This window comes from Corvus moneduloides, chromosome 8 (assembly GCF_009650955.1).
Source record: "Corvus moneduloides isolate bCorMon1 chromosome 8, bCorMon1.pri, whole genome shotgun sequence".
Classification (NCBI taxonomy): Eukaryota; Metazoa; Chordata; class Aves; order Passeriformes; family Corvidae; genus Corvus; species Corvus moneduloides.
In genome coordinates this window covers 7,076,119-7,095,448 of record NC_045483.1, presented here as the reverse complement: position 1 = coordinate 7,095,448, position 19,330 = coordinate 7,076,119, and the positions used below count along the sequence as shown (strand labels likewise).

At 41.8% G+C, this 19,330-nt stretch overlaps 1 protein-coding gene across 1 annotated transcript in view; it reads right to left on the bottom strand.

Annotated features, from left to right (window-relative positions):
• Positions 1 to 11,875, bottom strand: part of GFRA1 (GDNF family receptor alpha 1) — a 138,786-nt gene extending 126,911 nt beyond the window's left edge. Inside the window, exons 1-3 of the mRNA XM_032116508.1 lie at positions 11,286 to 11,875; positions 9,895 to 10,197; positions 8,608 to 8,691 (exon numbers count right to left, since the gene is read on the bottom strand). Coding sequence (XP_031972399.1) covers positions 8,608 to 8,691; positions 9,895 to 10,197; positions 11,286 to 11,325 — 427 coding nt within the window. The 5' untranslated portion in view covers positions 11,326 to 11,875. The remainder of the gene's footprint in view (positions 1 to 8,607; positions 8,692 to 9,894; positions 10,198 to 11,285) is intronic.
• Between the last annotated feature and the right edge of the window lie 7,455 nt (positions 11,876 to 19,330).

Here is a 19,330-nt window from a genome sequence, read left to right as displayed (position 1 = left end):
AGCCAGCTGCAGCACCTGCTGCCCCACAGACCAGAGGCGTGGGACAGAACTAAGGACCAGGGAAAGGACAAAGGAGCACATGGAGAGGTCACTGCACAGGCAGAGGAGACAGGAACTCTGTGCAAAGAGTGGGGGCATCCAGGGGATGAAGGATTAAGGTAGGTCTCAGGCTTTGTTAGTTCCATCAGTCAGGAACAATTCCTTTTATTAAGCAAACCACATCTCAAACTCTTTACAGGGTGGGTGAGAGAACGACTAGGAGAATGCTGAGAAAAGCTAAGTTTAACACAAGTTTGCAGCAACACAGAAGGTGTTGCTTCACCAGAAGTCCTGGATGAGGGAGGACAGGGAGGCATTGGGGGATTTGAAGAATGGGAGAGAAGGGTGCAAAGCAAAGACATCAGACAGGACAGCGAAGACAAGCGTGTCACAAAAGGAATGGGAAAAACTGCAACCAGATTTCTGAGGAGCAGCAGAAGTGGAAAGCAGAGCCACTCTGTGCTGCAGTGACAGAGAAAGAAACCCCTGAAGTCCTGCAGCTGGAGGGGATTTGGTGGGGGAGTTACACCGAGAGGAAAGCTGGCAATCAAAGAAGGGAAGGCAGTTTTTGGAAAAGGTACATCAAGGCAGGAATGAGCTGGGATTCTCAGCTCAGGGAAGCAGCAGTGGTTAGCATAAGCCTGACTGCCAGAGCTAAACACAAAAAACACCTGCACTGGGGTGGAGGCTATGGGACTGCAGGAAGAATCCTTGTGCTGTCTCCAGTGGAGGAGAAACAAGGAAACAGCCATTTCCGGGTTTGCTGAACGGAGCTTTAGTACCGAATTTAGGGTGCAGAATTTAAAAGGAAAAGCATGGAAGTTTTCAACATTTCTGAACCTTGTCAGCTGCATGACAAAATGTTAATGGGAAGATGCATTTTATGGACATCAGACTGTGATAAAATCATATAACCACTGAATGCTGAAATTCATCTTTATTTATGGGTTTCTACTCAAATTGTTTGATACCTTCAAGTCTCTTTACAACCTATCATTTCTGCAAATTTCTATGCAGAAAGAGCTATCTCTGTGCCATTACTTTGTGTCATGCCTCTTTCACATTAAATTTCAAGCTGAGTGCAGATTGTACAGGACAATAGCCTGACACTTACAAAAATTGTCAAAGCATCATAGTAACTGAAGAATTGTTCCAAAAATAACTTAATTGTCGTAATGCTCTAACTATACTGACAGCATTATTGATGCACTAGTTTCATCGATGGAAAATGCAAGAATATAAAAATACTACCAAAAATAATATAAATTACAGAATTACATTTCATGAACAAAACCAGGCACATTTCTAAAAATCAAAGCTGTAAACACATTCCTTTCTAAGGTTAAAACAATGTTAAAACATCTTAAAATAACAAATGTTGGAAACTTATCACAAATAAGTATCTGCCTTGCAATCCAGAAATCATTATTTCTTTTCATCACACACAAGCCTTTTACTCTTAGCATTTTTAACATTCTGTCAACTCCTGACAGATAGCACTGGCTTCTCCAAGACTGTCAAAGTTATCCCTGAGAGTCAAACAGAAATAGGGTAATAAAAAAAATAAAAGCTTAAAAATATCTGAAAATGTAAAGAGCCAGGGTGCAAAATGCCTGCCATAAACTGTACCTTGCTGTGCCATCAAGAGACAGTAAGCTGCAGGATGCTGTTCTTTTGGTTTCACCAGCAAAAACAGCTTTAGAAAAGGCATTTTGGAAGCCCTGAAAGGAAGGCTGCCATGGAAATCTGCCTGCTCAATGCAGTCTTCTCTTTCACCCTCACACCAACCTTTATCACTGAACCAGTGACAAGAGAGAGGTCACCACATGAACCACGGGGCTTCTGTTCACTCTCACTACATCACGCCTCCAGCTGCTCCACCAGCAGGCTCAGTGTGTCCCACCCCTCACCCCTGAGACACTGCAGTCTGCAGATACTTGAGAAAACAGGGGACCCAGCCAGTTCTGTGTGTCTGAGGTGCCCAGCAGCCTGTGCCTGTTCCTGCTCACCACATCACTGGAAGGGTGGTGCCTCTCCCAACAGTTAACCTGATTCTGCTTCTCTCCTCAGGAGAGATCTAATCTCTCCTCAGAATCCCACCAACACCATTGGCAGTACCTCTGTGCTTTGCTCCTCCCTCAGAGAAACTCAAGTGGCACTTAAGCAAATCAAAAAGCTTCCCTGTAATGGGAAGCAAGAATACAGTTTGCTGCCCAAGAGTGCACATACATATTTGTTCATTTAACATCTGACCCACCACACCGTAAGTGAGGCTTTCCTGCAAAGCTACAGACTAAGGGATGGCAGTTCCATTCTCCAAAGATGTTACTCCAGAAAATATGTGGTTCACTGAATATATCATATTTGGTAACAAACTTCCTGGTCATGCTTGTTCAACCAGCTCTATCCCAACACTTTCCTCCGAGGCTTCAGGAAAATACTGCCCAACTCTGAGTTTCCTTCAAGACTTCTAACTGCTCTCTCTTACTACTCCTGGCATTAAGGGAAAGGCTGAATATTCACACATAAATGCTTTGTTGCATCATCGGGTGCCTCCTCCTTCCACGGAACACATTTCATCTTGTTTCTCATGTTGAAACAGGTTGGCAAAGCCTGTCTAGACTATTGGGACAAGCAGAAGCACTACATCTGCTCAAAGCTGTGCATTTTAAATACCTGAGGAACAAAGACCTTTTCTTCTGTTTTACAGCTCTTCAAAGAAATTAGCAAAAAGGTTCCAGTAATCTTACCAAGGAAAGCAACATGGACTAAACTGAGAATATTTACATATTTCTATTTTCAAGGCCTGTTCATGATCCTGCTGAAGGTAAAGTGCACAGGCGCTGCCGTTATAGGCCAATCAGTTACTTCAGCAAGGTACTTAATTCCCCTCTCATAACCAGATCTAGCTTCAAGAAATGCAGAAAACAGGATGTTCAAAGAGCTCCTGCAAGCCAACAGTCACCAAAGTGATTTTCCTTTGTGTGAAATCCAATCTGATTATAAAAATGCAGAAGTGGAAATCAGTAACTGGTATCTATGCACCCTCGATAACTTGTTATCTGCCTAGTTGTCTCTGCAAGGAAAATCTGCACTCGGAAATGTCAAAGAACACAAACATTGTCCATGCTTAGATTTATTTCTGTCAAACTTTTTTCATTTTGTTAAACACAGCTAAAATAGATGCCTGGTTTGTCTGTTTTTTTCTTGTAACAGCACACAAATTCTCACTGAGGAAAAATAGAGTTAGTCTGGATTTGTGTAAAACCAGTATTAAATATTGGTTCAAGGGCTATTATTTTAATGCATTACTTTATAAAGAAAAATATAGTGTTGTGTGTGACAATCTAATGGAAACTTAATATACCAAGTTTTTACTCTTCTGTTATCAAAAGGTTCGACCTCACATCAGAAAACCAGAACAAAGCCCAAAAAAAAATTACAAGAGGAAACAGAATACATCATAATCAAATAAGAAGATTTTGATATGTTATGCTTACTTCAGTGGGAACAGAATCAGATTGCAAGACTCCTATTAACCTAATAAGATCTGGTTTATTGTTTATCAACTCAGGTGTACGTATAAGGTAACTAATACGAAGTATCTCAGTTTTTTTTAACTAAGCAGCAACAATATGGAGGTTTAAGACCTAATAAAAGCATTGCTAAGTGTCAAGAGAAATCAACATTTTTAATATTTTTAAAATTAGGTGGCCTTTGTAGAAAAGTGGCATCTCAAACAATCTTACAGCAATTTCATAAAAAGACATAGTGTTAAATTAGAAAAATACATGGCATTTGAAATGCACGCAGATTTAGGAACAGAAACAGGATTAGAGGCCTCGGGCAATAGGAATTGGAGATGTCATACAGTATTAATTCATGGGAGAAGCCACTAATCCACATGCCACAAACCCCAAAAGGAAAAAGCAGTGAATGCCTTGGCTAGGAGAGAGATTCTAACTTATCTTTTTGATAAACAATCTAAAAAATGCCATACATGGATTCTACAAATGAAAAGTCATTTACCAGGTAGGAAAAAAAGAAGTAAATAATAATTAAAGTGTCAGGGACCTGCTACCCAGAACACAGCTCTTACATCAGATCAAGAATTACAAAACTGGATAGGGAAACACTCCATTCTTGATTAAAAGAATTTTGGGATTTTGAAGGTTTGGGGGAAATTAATCACTATGACACAGCTTGTTCTAATTCTACAGCCCCTCTTTACAGAATAGCAGGAAGAGAAACTATGAGGAGAAGACAAGGAAGCTCTATTTCTCTGAATCCTGGGAATTTGGATTGAAAAGCCCCAACCCTCCTCCTCCACCTTTGCTGATGGCAACTTTTCCAAGGAAACATCTGCAGTTCATTCTCAGTGATGTCTGTACCCCATCCCTGAGAAGAAAAATGTAACAGGGAGGAGGCAAATAGTGGCCATCAATACTCAGAACAGGTTTTATGCTGGGGAGAGGGGACTATTCCCTTATAATAGTCTGTCACATCCCCAATAGAGTGTTTTGCACACTGGATTCGTACTTTCCCTGCAATCGACTTAGTGATTTGTGAATAAATTATTCAAGATGCCCAAAAGACTTTGAAAAACTCCAAGGAAGGTGAGAAAACTACTGATCAACCTCCTCTCCTTTTGAGCAATGGAGAGATCCTAGAGGGAGACCCAGAGCCATCCTCATACACCTGACAGAAAGAGTGTAATAGCCACCAGCACACACGCACTCCTGAGACTCCAGCACTGACGAATTTTACAGTCTCAACTTTGTATATACAGTAAAAAGCCACCTCACATTTTCTTTCTGTTTGCATTTACAGCTTAGTGTGCAAATCAAACCTTGTAACTTCATGTGCTGTGTTCTAATGTGGAATGATACACTCCAGCAAGAAACCCAACATGCTGTGCTGTCTACTGAGTTCTTGGTTTTAATTTAGAAGTTTACCGTAATAAATATAAAATATCCCCATTTCTAAATATAAGTTTCCGCACACCTTTTATGACAGAAGATGCCCAGACTTTTTAGATCAGGCAGCCTCTAATGAGAACAGCAGAATCAGGGAAGAGTCCCTTTGACACGCAATCATACAAGCCATTTTCTTTCTCTCACTTGTTAACGATGCACAAGGCACTTTGCAAAAACAATTTACTACACTAAGAAGAAATACTGGCAAAATAATTAATTTCTACCAGTCCTGTGCTTTACAAACTAGAAACAAGGCCTAACTAGCAGCATGTAACCAACCAATTCTCCACAGATGAACAGCAAAACCCCCACATTTTAACAACTGTTCTGATTTATGTAGCCTGTTCTTTCAAGATTATTTCTGAACGTAATGGATGTAAAAGAAAGAAGATTCACAAAGATAACGATGACATAATAAGCCTATGAACAACCAGGCAACTTAGAAGTGAATCCATGGGAGGAGAGCATTTTGTCACCCTAAAAGCGTTAATCTAAATAGCCAAGCCTTTTTAACACTTTTTCTACTTACACCACTTCACAGATGTGGCTTAAGGCATTTTATTCAGATCTGGTGGCTCTCCCTTTTGTGTTGAAATGAGAGACATTTCAGAAACATCACTTTGTTAAGTATTTCTACAGGTATGTGCAGCTACATTTTCTATGCACGGTATTTTCTTACAATGTGCCCAAGATGACCACTACACTGTATCAGCTAATACCAAAATAATAACATTATCTTCCAGTTGCAAGGCTCAATGACAAATAAATTACAAATTTAAGAGGCAAACAGTTCTCCAGATAGTAAAAAGCCACAGATAGCTTTAAGAAGTTACTAATTCAAGCATGTCTCCTTAATGTAGTGTGAAACTCACTTCTGAAATCTAATCAACAGATTTTGCATTTACTGTAGTTGTGATAGAAGTCAATGGCCTTAAAACGTTTTCACCTCTCTAAAATGGTAAAGGTTCAAGGAAAAAATGTCTGTTTAAGCAAAATCTTTACATCATAAAAACTAAACCAAATCTGTTACCCTCCAAAACACACAAATCTTCAACAATTTGAAGAGCTGATTAACAGGAAGAAATTCACACCCTTGAGGCAGAAGCACCACGTCTGACACAGTAGTTACAAAGAAAATTCAAACCCAAAACAGAAAACAAGACAGCCCAGTCTTTCAACTGGGAAGACTCAAACTTAGTAACAGGTTTAGCAATATATTCCTGACTTTTTTTCTAAATCAACACATTGATGCTTGAATTAGAGACTGCAGCCTCCTGTCTCCATAGGGGAAGCAATTTTTAACATCTATCAAAATAGAATTACATCAACTTTAACTGGTTTTAAAAGCTGTCCTTCGTTTGTTAGGCTTATGTAGACTACAAAAGACTTATCTGACACAAAACAATCATCTCAGCCACTGACTTCCCCTTTTACATACCACAGAAGAAAAGTACTGTGATTATTTTATACTATTTAAAATAAAGACAAAAGGGGGCAAGAGCATTCTACTCGATAGATACCAAATCCCACAGTACCACAGAATGGGCTTTGTGATATGAAAGGGTTAATTGCTGATTTTAATTACACACAAGTAACTTTAATGGGAGTGAACAATGCAGCAACATTTATAAATACAATGTCCAGATTAGCAGAACACCAGTAACAAAACACCTGTCAATGCTACCTGAACAGGGATTGTTCTGTTTGTTCGTTTTACTCAGATTTTACCAAGTTGTGTTGTATTTGCAGAGCTCTGCAAAAAACCTGTAAGACTGAAGAGCTTTAAAGAATACAGCATGCAATAGTAACCATGACAATAAGAAAAATGCTTTTGCTAATCTTTCTCTTTCAGCTGACAGTACTTTCAAATACTGGTGTTTTTCCACTGGATGACAACTTCTGTTTGTTGCTCACTGTGAATTCTAGGCCTCCCATCCTTGTAAGCCTGAAATTTTTGACCAAGGGAGCAGCAATTTGGGGTGCACTGGTAACACAGAATGAGACCTAACTGTGGTAGGATGGACACCTGTTGGCAACTATGTCTTACTTCACTGTCACACAGAACAGGCACATGAAAATTACATCTTTAAGGTAATTATTCTGCAAGTAAATGGGGAATCTAAAAAAAATAACAGAAAGGAAGAAAGCAGCTTGGGTATTTCTCTGCAGATCATAAAACTGCTGAGGTAGGTTAGAATTTGGCCCCAGGCAGGCTGATCATAAACTTTAAGAAAACAGCCTGGAACTCCTCTGCACTGATTTTGTCTTGGTTTTATATTAAGTTGGAGTTTTAAGCAATAAAAAGTATTAGAAATAAAGATTCTTCAGAGATTTATCTTTGCTCTCTACTATTTCTCCAGCAGGCTGGCTCACCAAATAAGACAATGCTTTCAAAAGATGTATGGCATAAGGATCTGAAGTCACATATTGAAAAGTGACTAAAGGGACAATTTTCAAAGGCATTAAGACACCTAAAGATGCATTAAGCACTTAGAATTTTCAAAACTGCCTGGGCATCTAACGCCTATTTAAATCACTTAGTCCTTTCTGAAAATCCCAATGGGCAGTTATCTACATTTTATGTGTCTATGTGCCTTTGAAAATCTGTACCATTAAATACTTAACAATCTAAGTCCCCCTGGCTTTTAATGGGACTTTGAGTCCTAAAAAGTGTAAGTACAGCTAAAAATTGGTCAAGCCACTCTCTCTGGTCTTTTATTTTTTTTTCTTTCTTTTAAAGAGGTACCTCCTAATGCTTATCCAGAACCTGTCAGTTAAGTACAGCTTCAGCACTGTCCAACTTACACACTGTACCATGCATAGTTGATTTGTTTTATGGAGCTAAAGAAATGGAAGACCAGAGTACAGACTGCATCCTCAAAAAAGATTTTCTAAAACTCCTAAAAAGAAATTAAATTCCAATCCGTAACACCAGCGAATGCCCCCCAAAACCATATTTTCAATAAATATGATCCCAAATGAGTATAATTTAGGATGATAAAGAACAAACATCATTGTTTAATCGCCAAGCAACCTATTCAAAATACCACAAAAAAGTTCTGAAAGGCAGCCACACAGCAACAAGAAAAAAGGCAAGGAGGTGGAAGAAAAAGGAGGAAGAAAGTTGTGAACAGGCTCTTTAAAAAGGCAGCAGTTCCAGAAAAGAAGACAAGCCTTAATTCTGAATTTTCTTTTTTTACAGAACTGTATGAAACTAGAAAGCATTCCCTTATGCAAACATTTGAAAGATATATCTTCTGATTTCTGTAAAGTCAATAGGAGGTAACTTGCACTGACCAAATTCCCAAAAAGGAAATGATTTGTAAATTGGGAACACAGGGAATCAGATTGCCACCTACAGGAAAATTTAGCATTTATTGTCAAGAATGACTCAAAAAGAATACAAATTGCCATCCTGCCAAGCACTCTTTCACTTCAAAACCAATTAGCCTTTTCTTTTGTGCAACTATATCATGAGCTTCCTAAATTCAGGAAGCCATTATAATTTCTTTTTAGTTATGAGTACTGCTTGAAAGTTCCATAATTCAATTATAAAATCATGTATCAGTTAAAGAATTTTAAGTCTGCTTACCTGATACAATTGGTGCTAGCCTGAATATGTCTGATAGTCTGCTGTTAACTGGCTCATAAGGGGAATCTTCAAGCAAGTCATTTCCTAAGGACAAAAAATATTTGCATTTTTTTCTTATACAAGAATTCGGGGTAAGATTACTTGTTTACTTTTACTTAGTGAAATGTACTCCCCTTAAATCCATTTAAAAAGTTTATATGGCTACTTCTCAAAGAATTAGCTATAGAAACACCTAAAGGAGCTGACTGTCCCTGTCACAGATCTTTTCTCTCCTTCCTCCCTGGGTAAGGTCATAATTTGCAAAGACAGCCTGTGACATCACAGGGACTGTCCCATCTCATTCCAGTGGGAGAGAAGTTGTAGCAAGGATGTTCCTCTACATTCAGCATTAACAGCAGAGCTCTTTTCCAGAGCAGCTCAGCTAACAGCCAAAAACTAGCATCTTTGGTATAAAACACTTCTAACAAGATGATGTTGGAAGAGAAGCTTTTTATGATGCACAAAATGTCCATTATTACAGTTAGCAAAAATATATGTCTGGACTCATTAACACATATGGATATGTGGGATTACTTCCCTTATTGCAAAAGCAACTAAAAAAAAAAAGAAAAAGCACACTGAAGTGAAGGACTGCACCTTCAACTCCTGGGCCACAGCAAAACAGGGCTAAAAATGCTGTCTCATATGAGGACCTGACTATTCTCAGCAGACTAAGGGAAATTTGCCTTATGAATATGAGTAGCAGAGGAGTCCTGAGTCAATCACTGTCATATCCCTTCTAACTGGCACATCTACATGCTCTAGGACCCATAAACTTTGGGGTTTTTTATGCCTCAGCATGTCCAGGGAATACTGCTACTAAATACAGGAAAGGAAAAAATAAACTTTTACTTAAAACAATCTCCTCTTCATATTATATTTAACTTTCACCAAAAAAGCTAAGAAACTAGTCCCAGTGCCCTGTGGTCTTGTTAGGTGAGTCCTAATTAAGGAGTTTTAATATTATTAAGAAAATGTCTCCAAATTACTGTTTTTGTGGCTCTTGCACATGCTAGTGCCCTTATTTTTGACTGTGGTTTAGAAAGGTCAGCTGGGTCCCCTGGAGGAAGCTCTCGCTGTCCATTCCCAGCCCAGGACCGGAGCCGCAGCTGCGCTGGGGGCGGATGGAGGCTCCTCGGGCGGCAGCTGACGAGCACAATGAGAGCTGCGGGGTCAGAGCCCGGCTGGGGCTCAGGGGCAGGCGCAAACCCGCACCCTGCACTGGGGGTTCTGCGCTTCGCCACGTACCCTGCAAGCTCTGGTACATGCTCCAGTAAATGCGCAGGCAGTTCTTCTCCTTCTTCATGCCCCTCTTGCAGCGGCAGTTGTACAGGGATTTCTGCTTGAGAGCTTCCATGGCGCTTCTGCATTCGTCCTTCGCCTCCAGGCCCGTGGTCCGGCTGAAGTTGCTCTCTTTGCCGGCTACACACTGCCTCAGTGTCCTGAATTTAGTACTACAGCTCTGCTCCTTCAGACACTGATCGCTGGCTTTCACGCAGTCCAGGCGGTCCCCTCCAGGCAGCCCGCTCACTTCTGCAGACAAAAGTACATCTATGGAGAGGAGACACAAACCAACACACGCTCTTTGAGGGAGGAGGGTGGGTTCTACCCGAGCTCCAGAGAAGCATCTGGGAAGCACGGGGCACCTCCTCACGCAGCACATGTAGCCAACCCCAGGAGCAGCACCTTGCAAACCTCCTGGCTTCATGCTACACCTTAGGAAAATGCACACAGGGTTTCCATGGGCTTAGATCCACTTTCGGGGGAGTCCAAGGAAACAGTATTTTTTAACCCTGATGGCTGATTTATGAGGAAACACAAAAAGGAAAGAAAACCCAGAGGGGTTAATGTGCCTGACAAAATAAGTATTTGTTATTCCATAGATCCATTTTGGTGAAACAAATCAGCGTTCCAGTCCAGATTTTAACTGAGGGGTTAAATATTCAGCCTCACTTTCCACAAGAGCTTTGCTGTTATTTCACTTACATCCAGGAAAAACCCGCTGAGGGAGGTAAGTATCCTCACTGATTGATATTAGCCTGTCTTTGCGTCAGTCACTTTTTAAAGGCTGTACACATTTTTTCTTATTCTATATGTATAAAGGTAGAATTTGTTACTTCCCCCCCTCCCCATCTCTCTCCACGTATGATGCTTTTGCAGGAGAACAAAGCAAATTGCATTAACTCTCTCCTCTCCATCGTGCCCCCGTCATGCTCCCTCAGACACATGCGGATGGAAATGCAAACCTCTCCTGTGGAAAGGAAACCAGTTTGGGCTGCAAACCACTACCAGTCGGGCATGCTGCCAGGTTCAGGTGAAGATGTAATCCTTCAGCTGGCTCTTGTCATCCCCCACCCTCCCCAGGCAGCCTTATTTTATTTAAATGAAAAGTTTCCCTGTAACTTGCGACGACCCAATTTAATAAGAGGCTAGACAGGCAAGTACCGAAGTCTGCAACCTCACAAAGCTTTAAACGTAGACCGGGCTAACTGATGTGAGGCAGAGCCATAAAAACTACTGGAAACTTCACTGTTCTGCCTAAACAATAAACTGACAACCATCAGGCTCCCAGTCCCATAAACCCTATGCTCTGCTTTATGAAGCGATGTGCAAATCGAAATCAGGCACCAGCAACTTACCCACTAAGGGCAAAGCGAAGTACAAGAGAACGAGAAACATCTTGCTGTCTTCGGATGGTTTCCCCAAACGACTTGATGTATCACAACAAAGATGATCAGCATGTAGATATTCCAACACCGCCGAGGTCCAAAGGCTCCAAGTTCAGATCCATTGAATTCAAGGGGGGAAAAAAACCCACCAAGCAGAAAAAAAAAAAAACAAACCACAACCCCCCTCCTCTTCACCGCTACCACCACCGGCGGCAGGAGCAGCGACGCAAACGCTGAGCTTTTCCTTTAGATTTCAGGTCTGAGCAACCTGCAGGCACAAGCACTGACTCCAGTGCGGGAGCGAGAGGCGCACGCACGGGTATATGTGTGTGTGTCTGTGTGTGAGCGTGTGTGAGTGAGCGAGCGGCAGCGGGGCAGGAGCGCCGGTCGCCTCCTTGGGTGGGCAGCGCCTGTTCCCAGGGAGGGACCGAGAGCGCACGGGGGGCGGGAGGGGGGTGCACACACGAGACCCGCAGCGCCCGCCCGCCCCCGGACCCGCAGCCGGGGCTAGCCGCTGGCAGCCCCGAGCCACGGCTTCCCGAGCCCCCGGGGCAATTCGCTTCTTCCACCCTCCCGACCGCAACTTTATTGACGCGCCGGGGCCGGGGCGGTGCGCGGGGCCGCGCAGGCTGCGCGGAGCGTTGCCGCCGGGGCGGAGGGGGGGGCCGTGCGTGCGGCGCTGCCGGCAGCCAAAGTTTGCCAGGGAAAACTGGGACGGGCGGGAGGCGCGGCCGCTCCGGTTCCGCCGAGCAGAGCGGAGCAGAGCGGAGCCCCCTCCGCCCCGGGAGCGGCCCCGGCGCTCGGCGGGAGCGGTTCCGACCGGGCTCCGCCGGCAGCCGGGCGAGCCGGGGAGAGGCGGCGGCCCCGCGGGGCTGCCCCGCTCCCCGCCCGCCCTCCGCGGGGCTCGGCGGCCGCGGCCTCCCCCTGCCGGCCCCGCCGCCCGCGGGGGAAGCCCGGGGCGTCCCTCTGCGACCCCAGGGCGGCGGGAGCACCGCCCGTTTTTCTCCGCAGCCGCCGTGGGGCGGGCGGGCCCCGCGCCCGCGGAGCCGGGAGCCGCATCCCTGCAGTGCGCGGTGCGGTCCAGCCCTCGGCCGGGGCCGAGCGCAGTGTATCGGCTTCCACTTGGCTCCTGAATAAACAAAGCGAACATATGTCCCATATTCGTGACAGATGGTTCAAACAGAGAACTATTTAGTGGTTTTCCCACAGTTGCTACTACGTACCGCTCCTCCGAAACCCAACAAAACGCAATTAGCCTAAAATAGCTTCAGCTTCCAGATTTCCTTGTTTTCATATGTGGAAAATTCTGTTCAGGTGGTTTTGTGTTCTGGCTGCAACCGAATGTGTTGTTTTGGGTTTATTTTTTTCTGTTTTTCAAAGTCAGTATATATGTTCCTTGGCAGTTTTGTCAACAAGCTATTTGGCCCATTTGACTTCAGGAATTTGCTTCTCCTTGCAATAAATTTTGCATAAAGGAGTTTGCCTTGCTTCGTGAGATGGGAGATTATCCGGCTGGCCACTTTTAGAGCAAAAACTGGATGGCAGATGGAGCTAAACTGTTGTAAGGTACTTCAAAACACTTATTTAAAAGCTTAGCATATGCCAGGATATACAGAGAGTACAACATTCATAGAACCCAAATGGAAAGGGCTTGTTTTTGTTTGGTTTGTTGTACGGGGTTTTTTTTCCCTGTGTTGCCACTTTTTCTTAACAGACAGATTTGCATTTCTACCCAAAAAAAACCCCAAAACCCATGACACACAACAAAAATAAAACTAAACTCAACAAAACCCAAAAAAACCCCTGTGCAAAGTACTGGTTCTCTCAGTGAAATTGTAATATTGATAGGACGTTGCAACTGATTTAAGTCATAAGTTTGGTGTTTTGGTTGTTTAATGTGAAGAGGCATTTACTATGATATGGTTACGAAGTCTATTTGCTGCACGTCCAAGGATGTAATTGGAGAAACAATGACCAGATTTCTGGAGTGTTTCATGATAATTAGAAGGTGCTACGTTGGTGATAGCATTGACGATTCAAGACAGCTTCAGCTTTTTGAATAGCTGGTATTTAATGAAACAAGTTGGTCTTCCAAACACTTCAATAGAAATTGAACTGGGTGATACAGAGAGATGATTATTTCTTCACTGGTAATTTTGACATCATTATGACACACCATAAGCTCGGTAATAGGAGTTATCTGTGTATCTAACATGAAGGCAGCATAATTCTCCTATCATTTAGAAGCCTAAGTCAAGAATAGCTACAACATTCACAGCAGAGGATAGCAACTGAAAATCAGGCTGAAAACCCAGCCACTTTTTACAAAACCATTCATGTATTGATGTCCTGAATGCATACATACACACAAATTATTTGGCATATAAAAAAGCAACACATTGAAAATCTCTGCATTAATAACTACTTTCACTGTTACAAAACACAGCTTTTGTGGGGTGTTTACTGTTACAGCACAACTGAAATTACATTTTAAGTGTTAAACGTTGAACAAAATGTCGCTGACAGTTCAGAAATAAGAAAACAGCTGGAAAACGTTCATCCAAAAATTCTGAATACTATCTAAACACTCCTCTTGCCAGTATTTTGACTCATCTCTGGAAAACTACCACCCAAGGTGAAAAAAGGTTAAAAGGTTTTAATGGGAAAAAAGTTTAAAATGCAACCATGTTTGAGAAACAAGATCCAAGAAGAAAGTCCATGCTACATACAGTTGCTCAGAATATCCAACTGCTACACACTCTTTACCAGGACAATAGGTGGGAGAAAGCCTCTTAAAAATCACAAGGACATTTGTTCCACAGCAGAAACTACTTTTGTTTTTCTTTTTCTTTTTTTCTTTCAGAGATGGAATTATTTATAAATTTTTGTTGCAGCCAAAATCCCATAAGCCACTCTGTCGCTGGAGTCACAATCCTCTGGGTCTTTGCACAGTGCTTTCCAAGTGCCTTTTACCTGCCCTGGGGTAAAACTAAGTCACTGAATGTTTTGCTGCTGATTTCAGTCAAACCAAGGTCTGCCTTACAATTTGTATCTGTCAATCATTCAACACATGAGTCTCTTCAGACAAATGAAGAATAAAAGAATAAGCCATATGGACATTAATGCAAATATTTTAAAGATATTTAAGCTTTTAAAATATTCTGCTGGCTGAGTTTTATAGAACAGTTTCAAAAAAATTAATGTAACATAACATATATAAGGTTCAGCTGGTAAAGACAAACACTTCATTAGAGGAAGGATGACAACACAATCACCACTGGATTATTGTTTAAAGGCCATTACAGTATAAATAATGTGGAAGGCAGAACCAAGTACTTCAAGATACTTGCTGCCAGTATTAACTGCCAGTACTTCAGTCTTTATCTAGCTGTAATTACTAGTTTCTTTCTAGTTGGAAGCTGTTATACAGTAGCAGGTTTTCTTTCATTGAAAACTTTTCACAAGGAAAAGGCAAAGTAATGGGGATAGTGGAGTTATTTGATACTAAAATTTCAGTGAAATCAGCTCTTGGAACCCTTTTCTTTCCAAGGAGGTTGAGGTAAGTGTAACCCCTAACACTGGGCAGTTTTAAGCTTCCTGTCACCTTGCAGCCTGGGCCCAAATGCTCTGAATGCAGCAACAGCATCGAGCAACAGCAGCTTGTATCTATCCAGGCCATCTGCTCCTGGAGGCCAGGCATACACAGTGAGCGAAAGCAGAACAGGAACTTCGCTGCATTCAGTTCTACTGATGTCCTTCTGCATTCTCCTTTGCATGTAAACTAATGACAGCAAACTCTCAGGAGGTATCATGTGCAGAGATGCCTCCTGCAAAGGCAGTGGATGTTGCTTTGCAGCCAGTTCCACTTGCAAGGGCTGCGGTGTTGGAGCACTGCTTTAGGTTCGTCTGGCTGGCAGTGGTTCAGATGCCAGTGAGCGGACAAGAAGGCTGAATTAGTCCATTGCCTGGCCCAGGGTTAGTCTGCAGATTCCCTTTGCCATCTCTGCCACAGACCTCCTTTTAAAGACTGAACCCTGCAAGAAAATATTGAAGTTGGAGCCGCTGAGCCCAGGGAACATTACACAGTTATTATCTGCAGTGCCGCTAGGTATGTAAAGAGAAAGTATGCTGAGAATAAGAACAGTGCCATGAACTTTAAATACAATTCTTAGGGGAGTGAAGAGGTGAAGCAAAGCTAAAGCTAAACTAATGAGTCATATCTAGCAGGTGGAGGAGAGCAAGCAAGTGATGGGAAAAAGTCTGTATATCATGGGAGCACAAAAAGTAGTGTTTACACAGGAGGCTTTCTTCAATAATGAGAAAGGGAGAATAGAGAAGTGAGAGAATTACTAGGGACTGGGGGAACAGCCTGAACTGCATTTTTTGTCTTATATTTATCTGGTTACCGTGAAGTCAAAGTGCCTTTTGGTGGGAATAAGGCAAGAAGGATTTGCTCAAGGCATTAAAGTTTTGTAAAGGGCAGATTAAATAACAGCGCTCCAAAAATCAATTTTGAGGGGCTTATGAAGCCTTGAATGGGCTTTTGGAACACAAAAGCAAGATTGAGTTTTTACTGAACCTGTCATTTATTTGGGTTTAGAGCTTTCAGTAAGTATCAGAAAAAACATAAAACAAAAGCAAAGTAAGCAATGAGTATTCACACAGCAATCAAATAAAAAACCTGTGAAAGTGCAATCCCGATTACTAAGTGACTTAATTGATTCAAAAGTATAAGAAAAGAAATTCACTGTGCCATGCCTGCCACCCCCCACCCCCTCTCCCTGTGCTTTAATCAGACTGGTAGTGAATTCCCACAGCTCTTCTTGGCCAGGAAGTTTTTCCTAAACTCGTGTGTCCCTGTCCTCACCAGAGGTTGTGCAGATATAGTATCAAGCCACCTGTAAGGAGGAAAAAAAAAAAAAGGAAGAAAAGTAAAGTGACAAAATTCAGTAGAATAGATGCAGAAACACCAAGTGTGCAATGTAATTCAGAGTTTGTAGTTAAGAAACACAATATACTGGTTACCCCTAAAAACATGAAAATGCTGATGGAACTGCAGCTACTTGTGAAGTTCAGTATCTTATAGAAATGATTCCGTTTACGTAGTTCTATTAAGGCACAGACTGTGATAGTTTGTCCAAACTGGTAAGGAAAGGGTTGTTAGGAGAGGCCAATCCTTGGATCCCTGGATCTGGGGCTTTTTGCTTTAAAAATGGGGTAACACCGCCCCCTAGCTGTTGGTAGGGACAGTGCAGGCTAACGTGGGAAGGGATTCCTGCCTCCGCAGAAAACAGGGCGCAGAATTCCATGGCAATAGAGGATCCAGCAGCACAGAGACTCGATGTGGCGCAGTGAGGTAAAAGTATAAAAGATGACCAAAAAATGAAATATCGTCTATTAAGTAGTAGTAATTCAGGTGCTCAGGGAATTTGGAACAATACAATTCAGATGCTACAACAGCATCCTTTGAAACTTCAGCCTCCAGATCACTTGCTCCGAGCACGGTGCTTAGAATGCCAGGGTTATGGGTTCGACCTCCGTATGGACCATTCACTTAAGAGCTGACTCAATGATCCCTCTGGGTCCCTTCTAACTCAGAATATTCTCTGTGATTCTGTGAAATACACCAGCAGCATCAACCTTCAGCATCCCCTGAGCATTAGCAACCAATGTGATCCAGCCAAGGCCACAGTTTGGTTTGGTAACTTGAAAACTTCCTTTTGTGTTCAAAATTTCAGTGATTTCCAGCAGCTTGGTCTTGAGTATTCCATTTGATCCTGAACCAGAGGACAGGAAACCCTACCTTATACTACATAAAATATATTTACATTAATGAGCCTCCTCATTTTTTCAGAAAAACTAGAGCTAGAAAATTACTTACTCCAGTTGTCTATTCTGTAAGAATATAGCATCCACACTGCTTTACAACATAGCCACATGAGCATTTCAGAACATTGAAATCATATTCTAGATCAGCATCTGAGAAAATCCATGTTAAAATGAGAATGTTGGTATCTTGTATTCGCATACTGCTTCACTTACATGCAAATTCATTTCCCTCCCATTTTTAATTGAAAGCGGTGAAAATGCTGTGTATAGAACGGTGTTTAAAGGTGGTGAGATTTTCTGTTCAAACATGCACAGCTCTAGTGATGGGTATTCAGCTTTTCACTGCTCATGCTACACCGGATACACACACATTTACAGAGCAAAGCATGCTAAATCATGGAGGAACATTTTGCTTTTGCTTACTGTACATATCTTCTTCTAAATTGTGGGACCAAATCTGCCCTGACACCTGCCCTGTGTAGGGAAGTCAAAAAAGATGTATGGAGGTTAAAGTCATTTTAGAATTTAGTGACCAAAGGCAAAATTATCATCTTGGATTTTCAAAGCTGTATTTTCTGTACATTTGCTAGAATAGCCCTGACGACTGAAATAAATTTTTCTCCTGATGGTATCACCAAAATTGTAATTTTACTGGAAGTTTCTCAAAAGGTTAGTGACTCTGTCAGCGTTAATTTCTACAATCTCTGTTTCATCAGTCTTCCTCTGAGGTAAGAAATTTTGGGTACAGAATGTCACAAGATATTTATATTGGAGATGAAAGAATATCAAGGGAAAATGGAAGTGGAAGAAACTAGTGTTGTGAATGCCTTGAGAAACCAAAACTGATTATTCTCAGATATCTCTAATTGGCTGCATGTCACAGAATCTCTATGAAAGGTGCAGCAATATTGGGGGTTTATTGTTTGCGTTGTGGGGTTTTTTTGTGGGGAGGGTGTGAGGTTTTGTGCCTTGTTGGGATTTAAGGAGGGATTGCATGGTTTGGTGAGTTGCTTTTTTTGTTTGGCTTGTGGTGGATTTTTTTTTTAATTTGGGGTGGTTGGGGAGAGGTATTTGTTGGTTTGTTTACACAGTTTTCAGAATAGCTGCAAAAACTACAGAAAAAAATGAACAAACATCAGGATTTGAACTCTGAGGTTTAGTCATAAAAGGTATTCAATAAGTATGGGATGAAAAGACAATATTTCTTGAATCATCAACAGTGTCTCCTTTATTAACACATGGGGTTTTTTAATACAGTTTAGGAAGAACCTTATGATGAGATAATTCTTCTTTAATCCAATTGACTATCAGCTGGAAACAGTGTTGAAAATCAAGACCTGTTTGTTCTATTAAAATACCCTATAATTCCATTACTTGGCTTCTCTGCTGCTACTGTAGAATTCTGATGGAGCAGTGTACACACAAAAGCAGTGAACTTGACTGGGCACGGTTCAGTGTCAGCCAGACTCCCAGCTGATGGTATTTGCAGTTTCTTCCCTTTTCTTTGAGCATTCATGACACCAGCTACAGCTCTGTCTGTCCAAGAACTTTTCCTGGTTTAATCATGTGATGCACAGTTAAATCTACAGCACTTGCTTTAGAGGGATGGAGTTACTGGCAACACCAGTAAAGAAAGCTTTTTTGCATGTCTGCATCCATCGTACAGTTTTAATGGCAGGCGTAATTCATGTGAAAAATAACAATGCAGACTTTTAAACGTGATCCTGAGAGTCATTATCGTGTAACAGTATTCTGAATACCCAGGAGTAAACTGTGTCCTAAATTGGGAGTAAAAGTAACCACGTGTGAAGGACTTCACACTCCACCTGTCCCTCTGTGAGGGATATGGATGTGGAATTACCATTTTCTCCGCACCAAAGCCATCCCTGAGGAACATTTCTAAAGGCCATACTTTTGAACTCAGCAGTGGCTGCAGACATGAGCAGTTGAGCTGTATAACTTATTTTATAAATGGCAAAAAGACTAGGAATATTCAGCCCCAAGTAAGGGAAAGAAGTAAGTTTCTGATGAACTCGTTTTCATAGGAATTTCTGATTTATTAATTTATGAAAGAAGAAAAAACTGTTTGCAGACAAAATGTTAAGATAAAATGTAAATACAGTAAATTTAAAGCTGTAACAAATTACCTATACACTCACAGTGTGACCCCTCCAAGTTTCTGACTT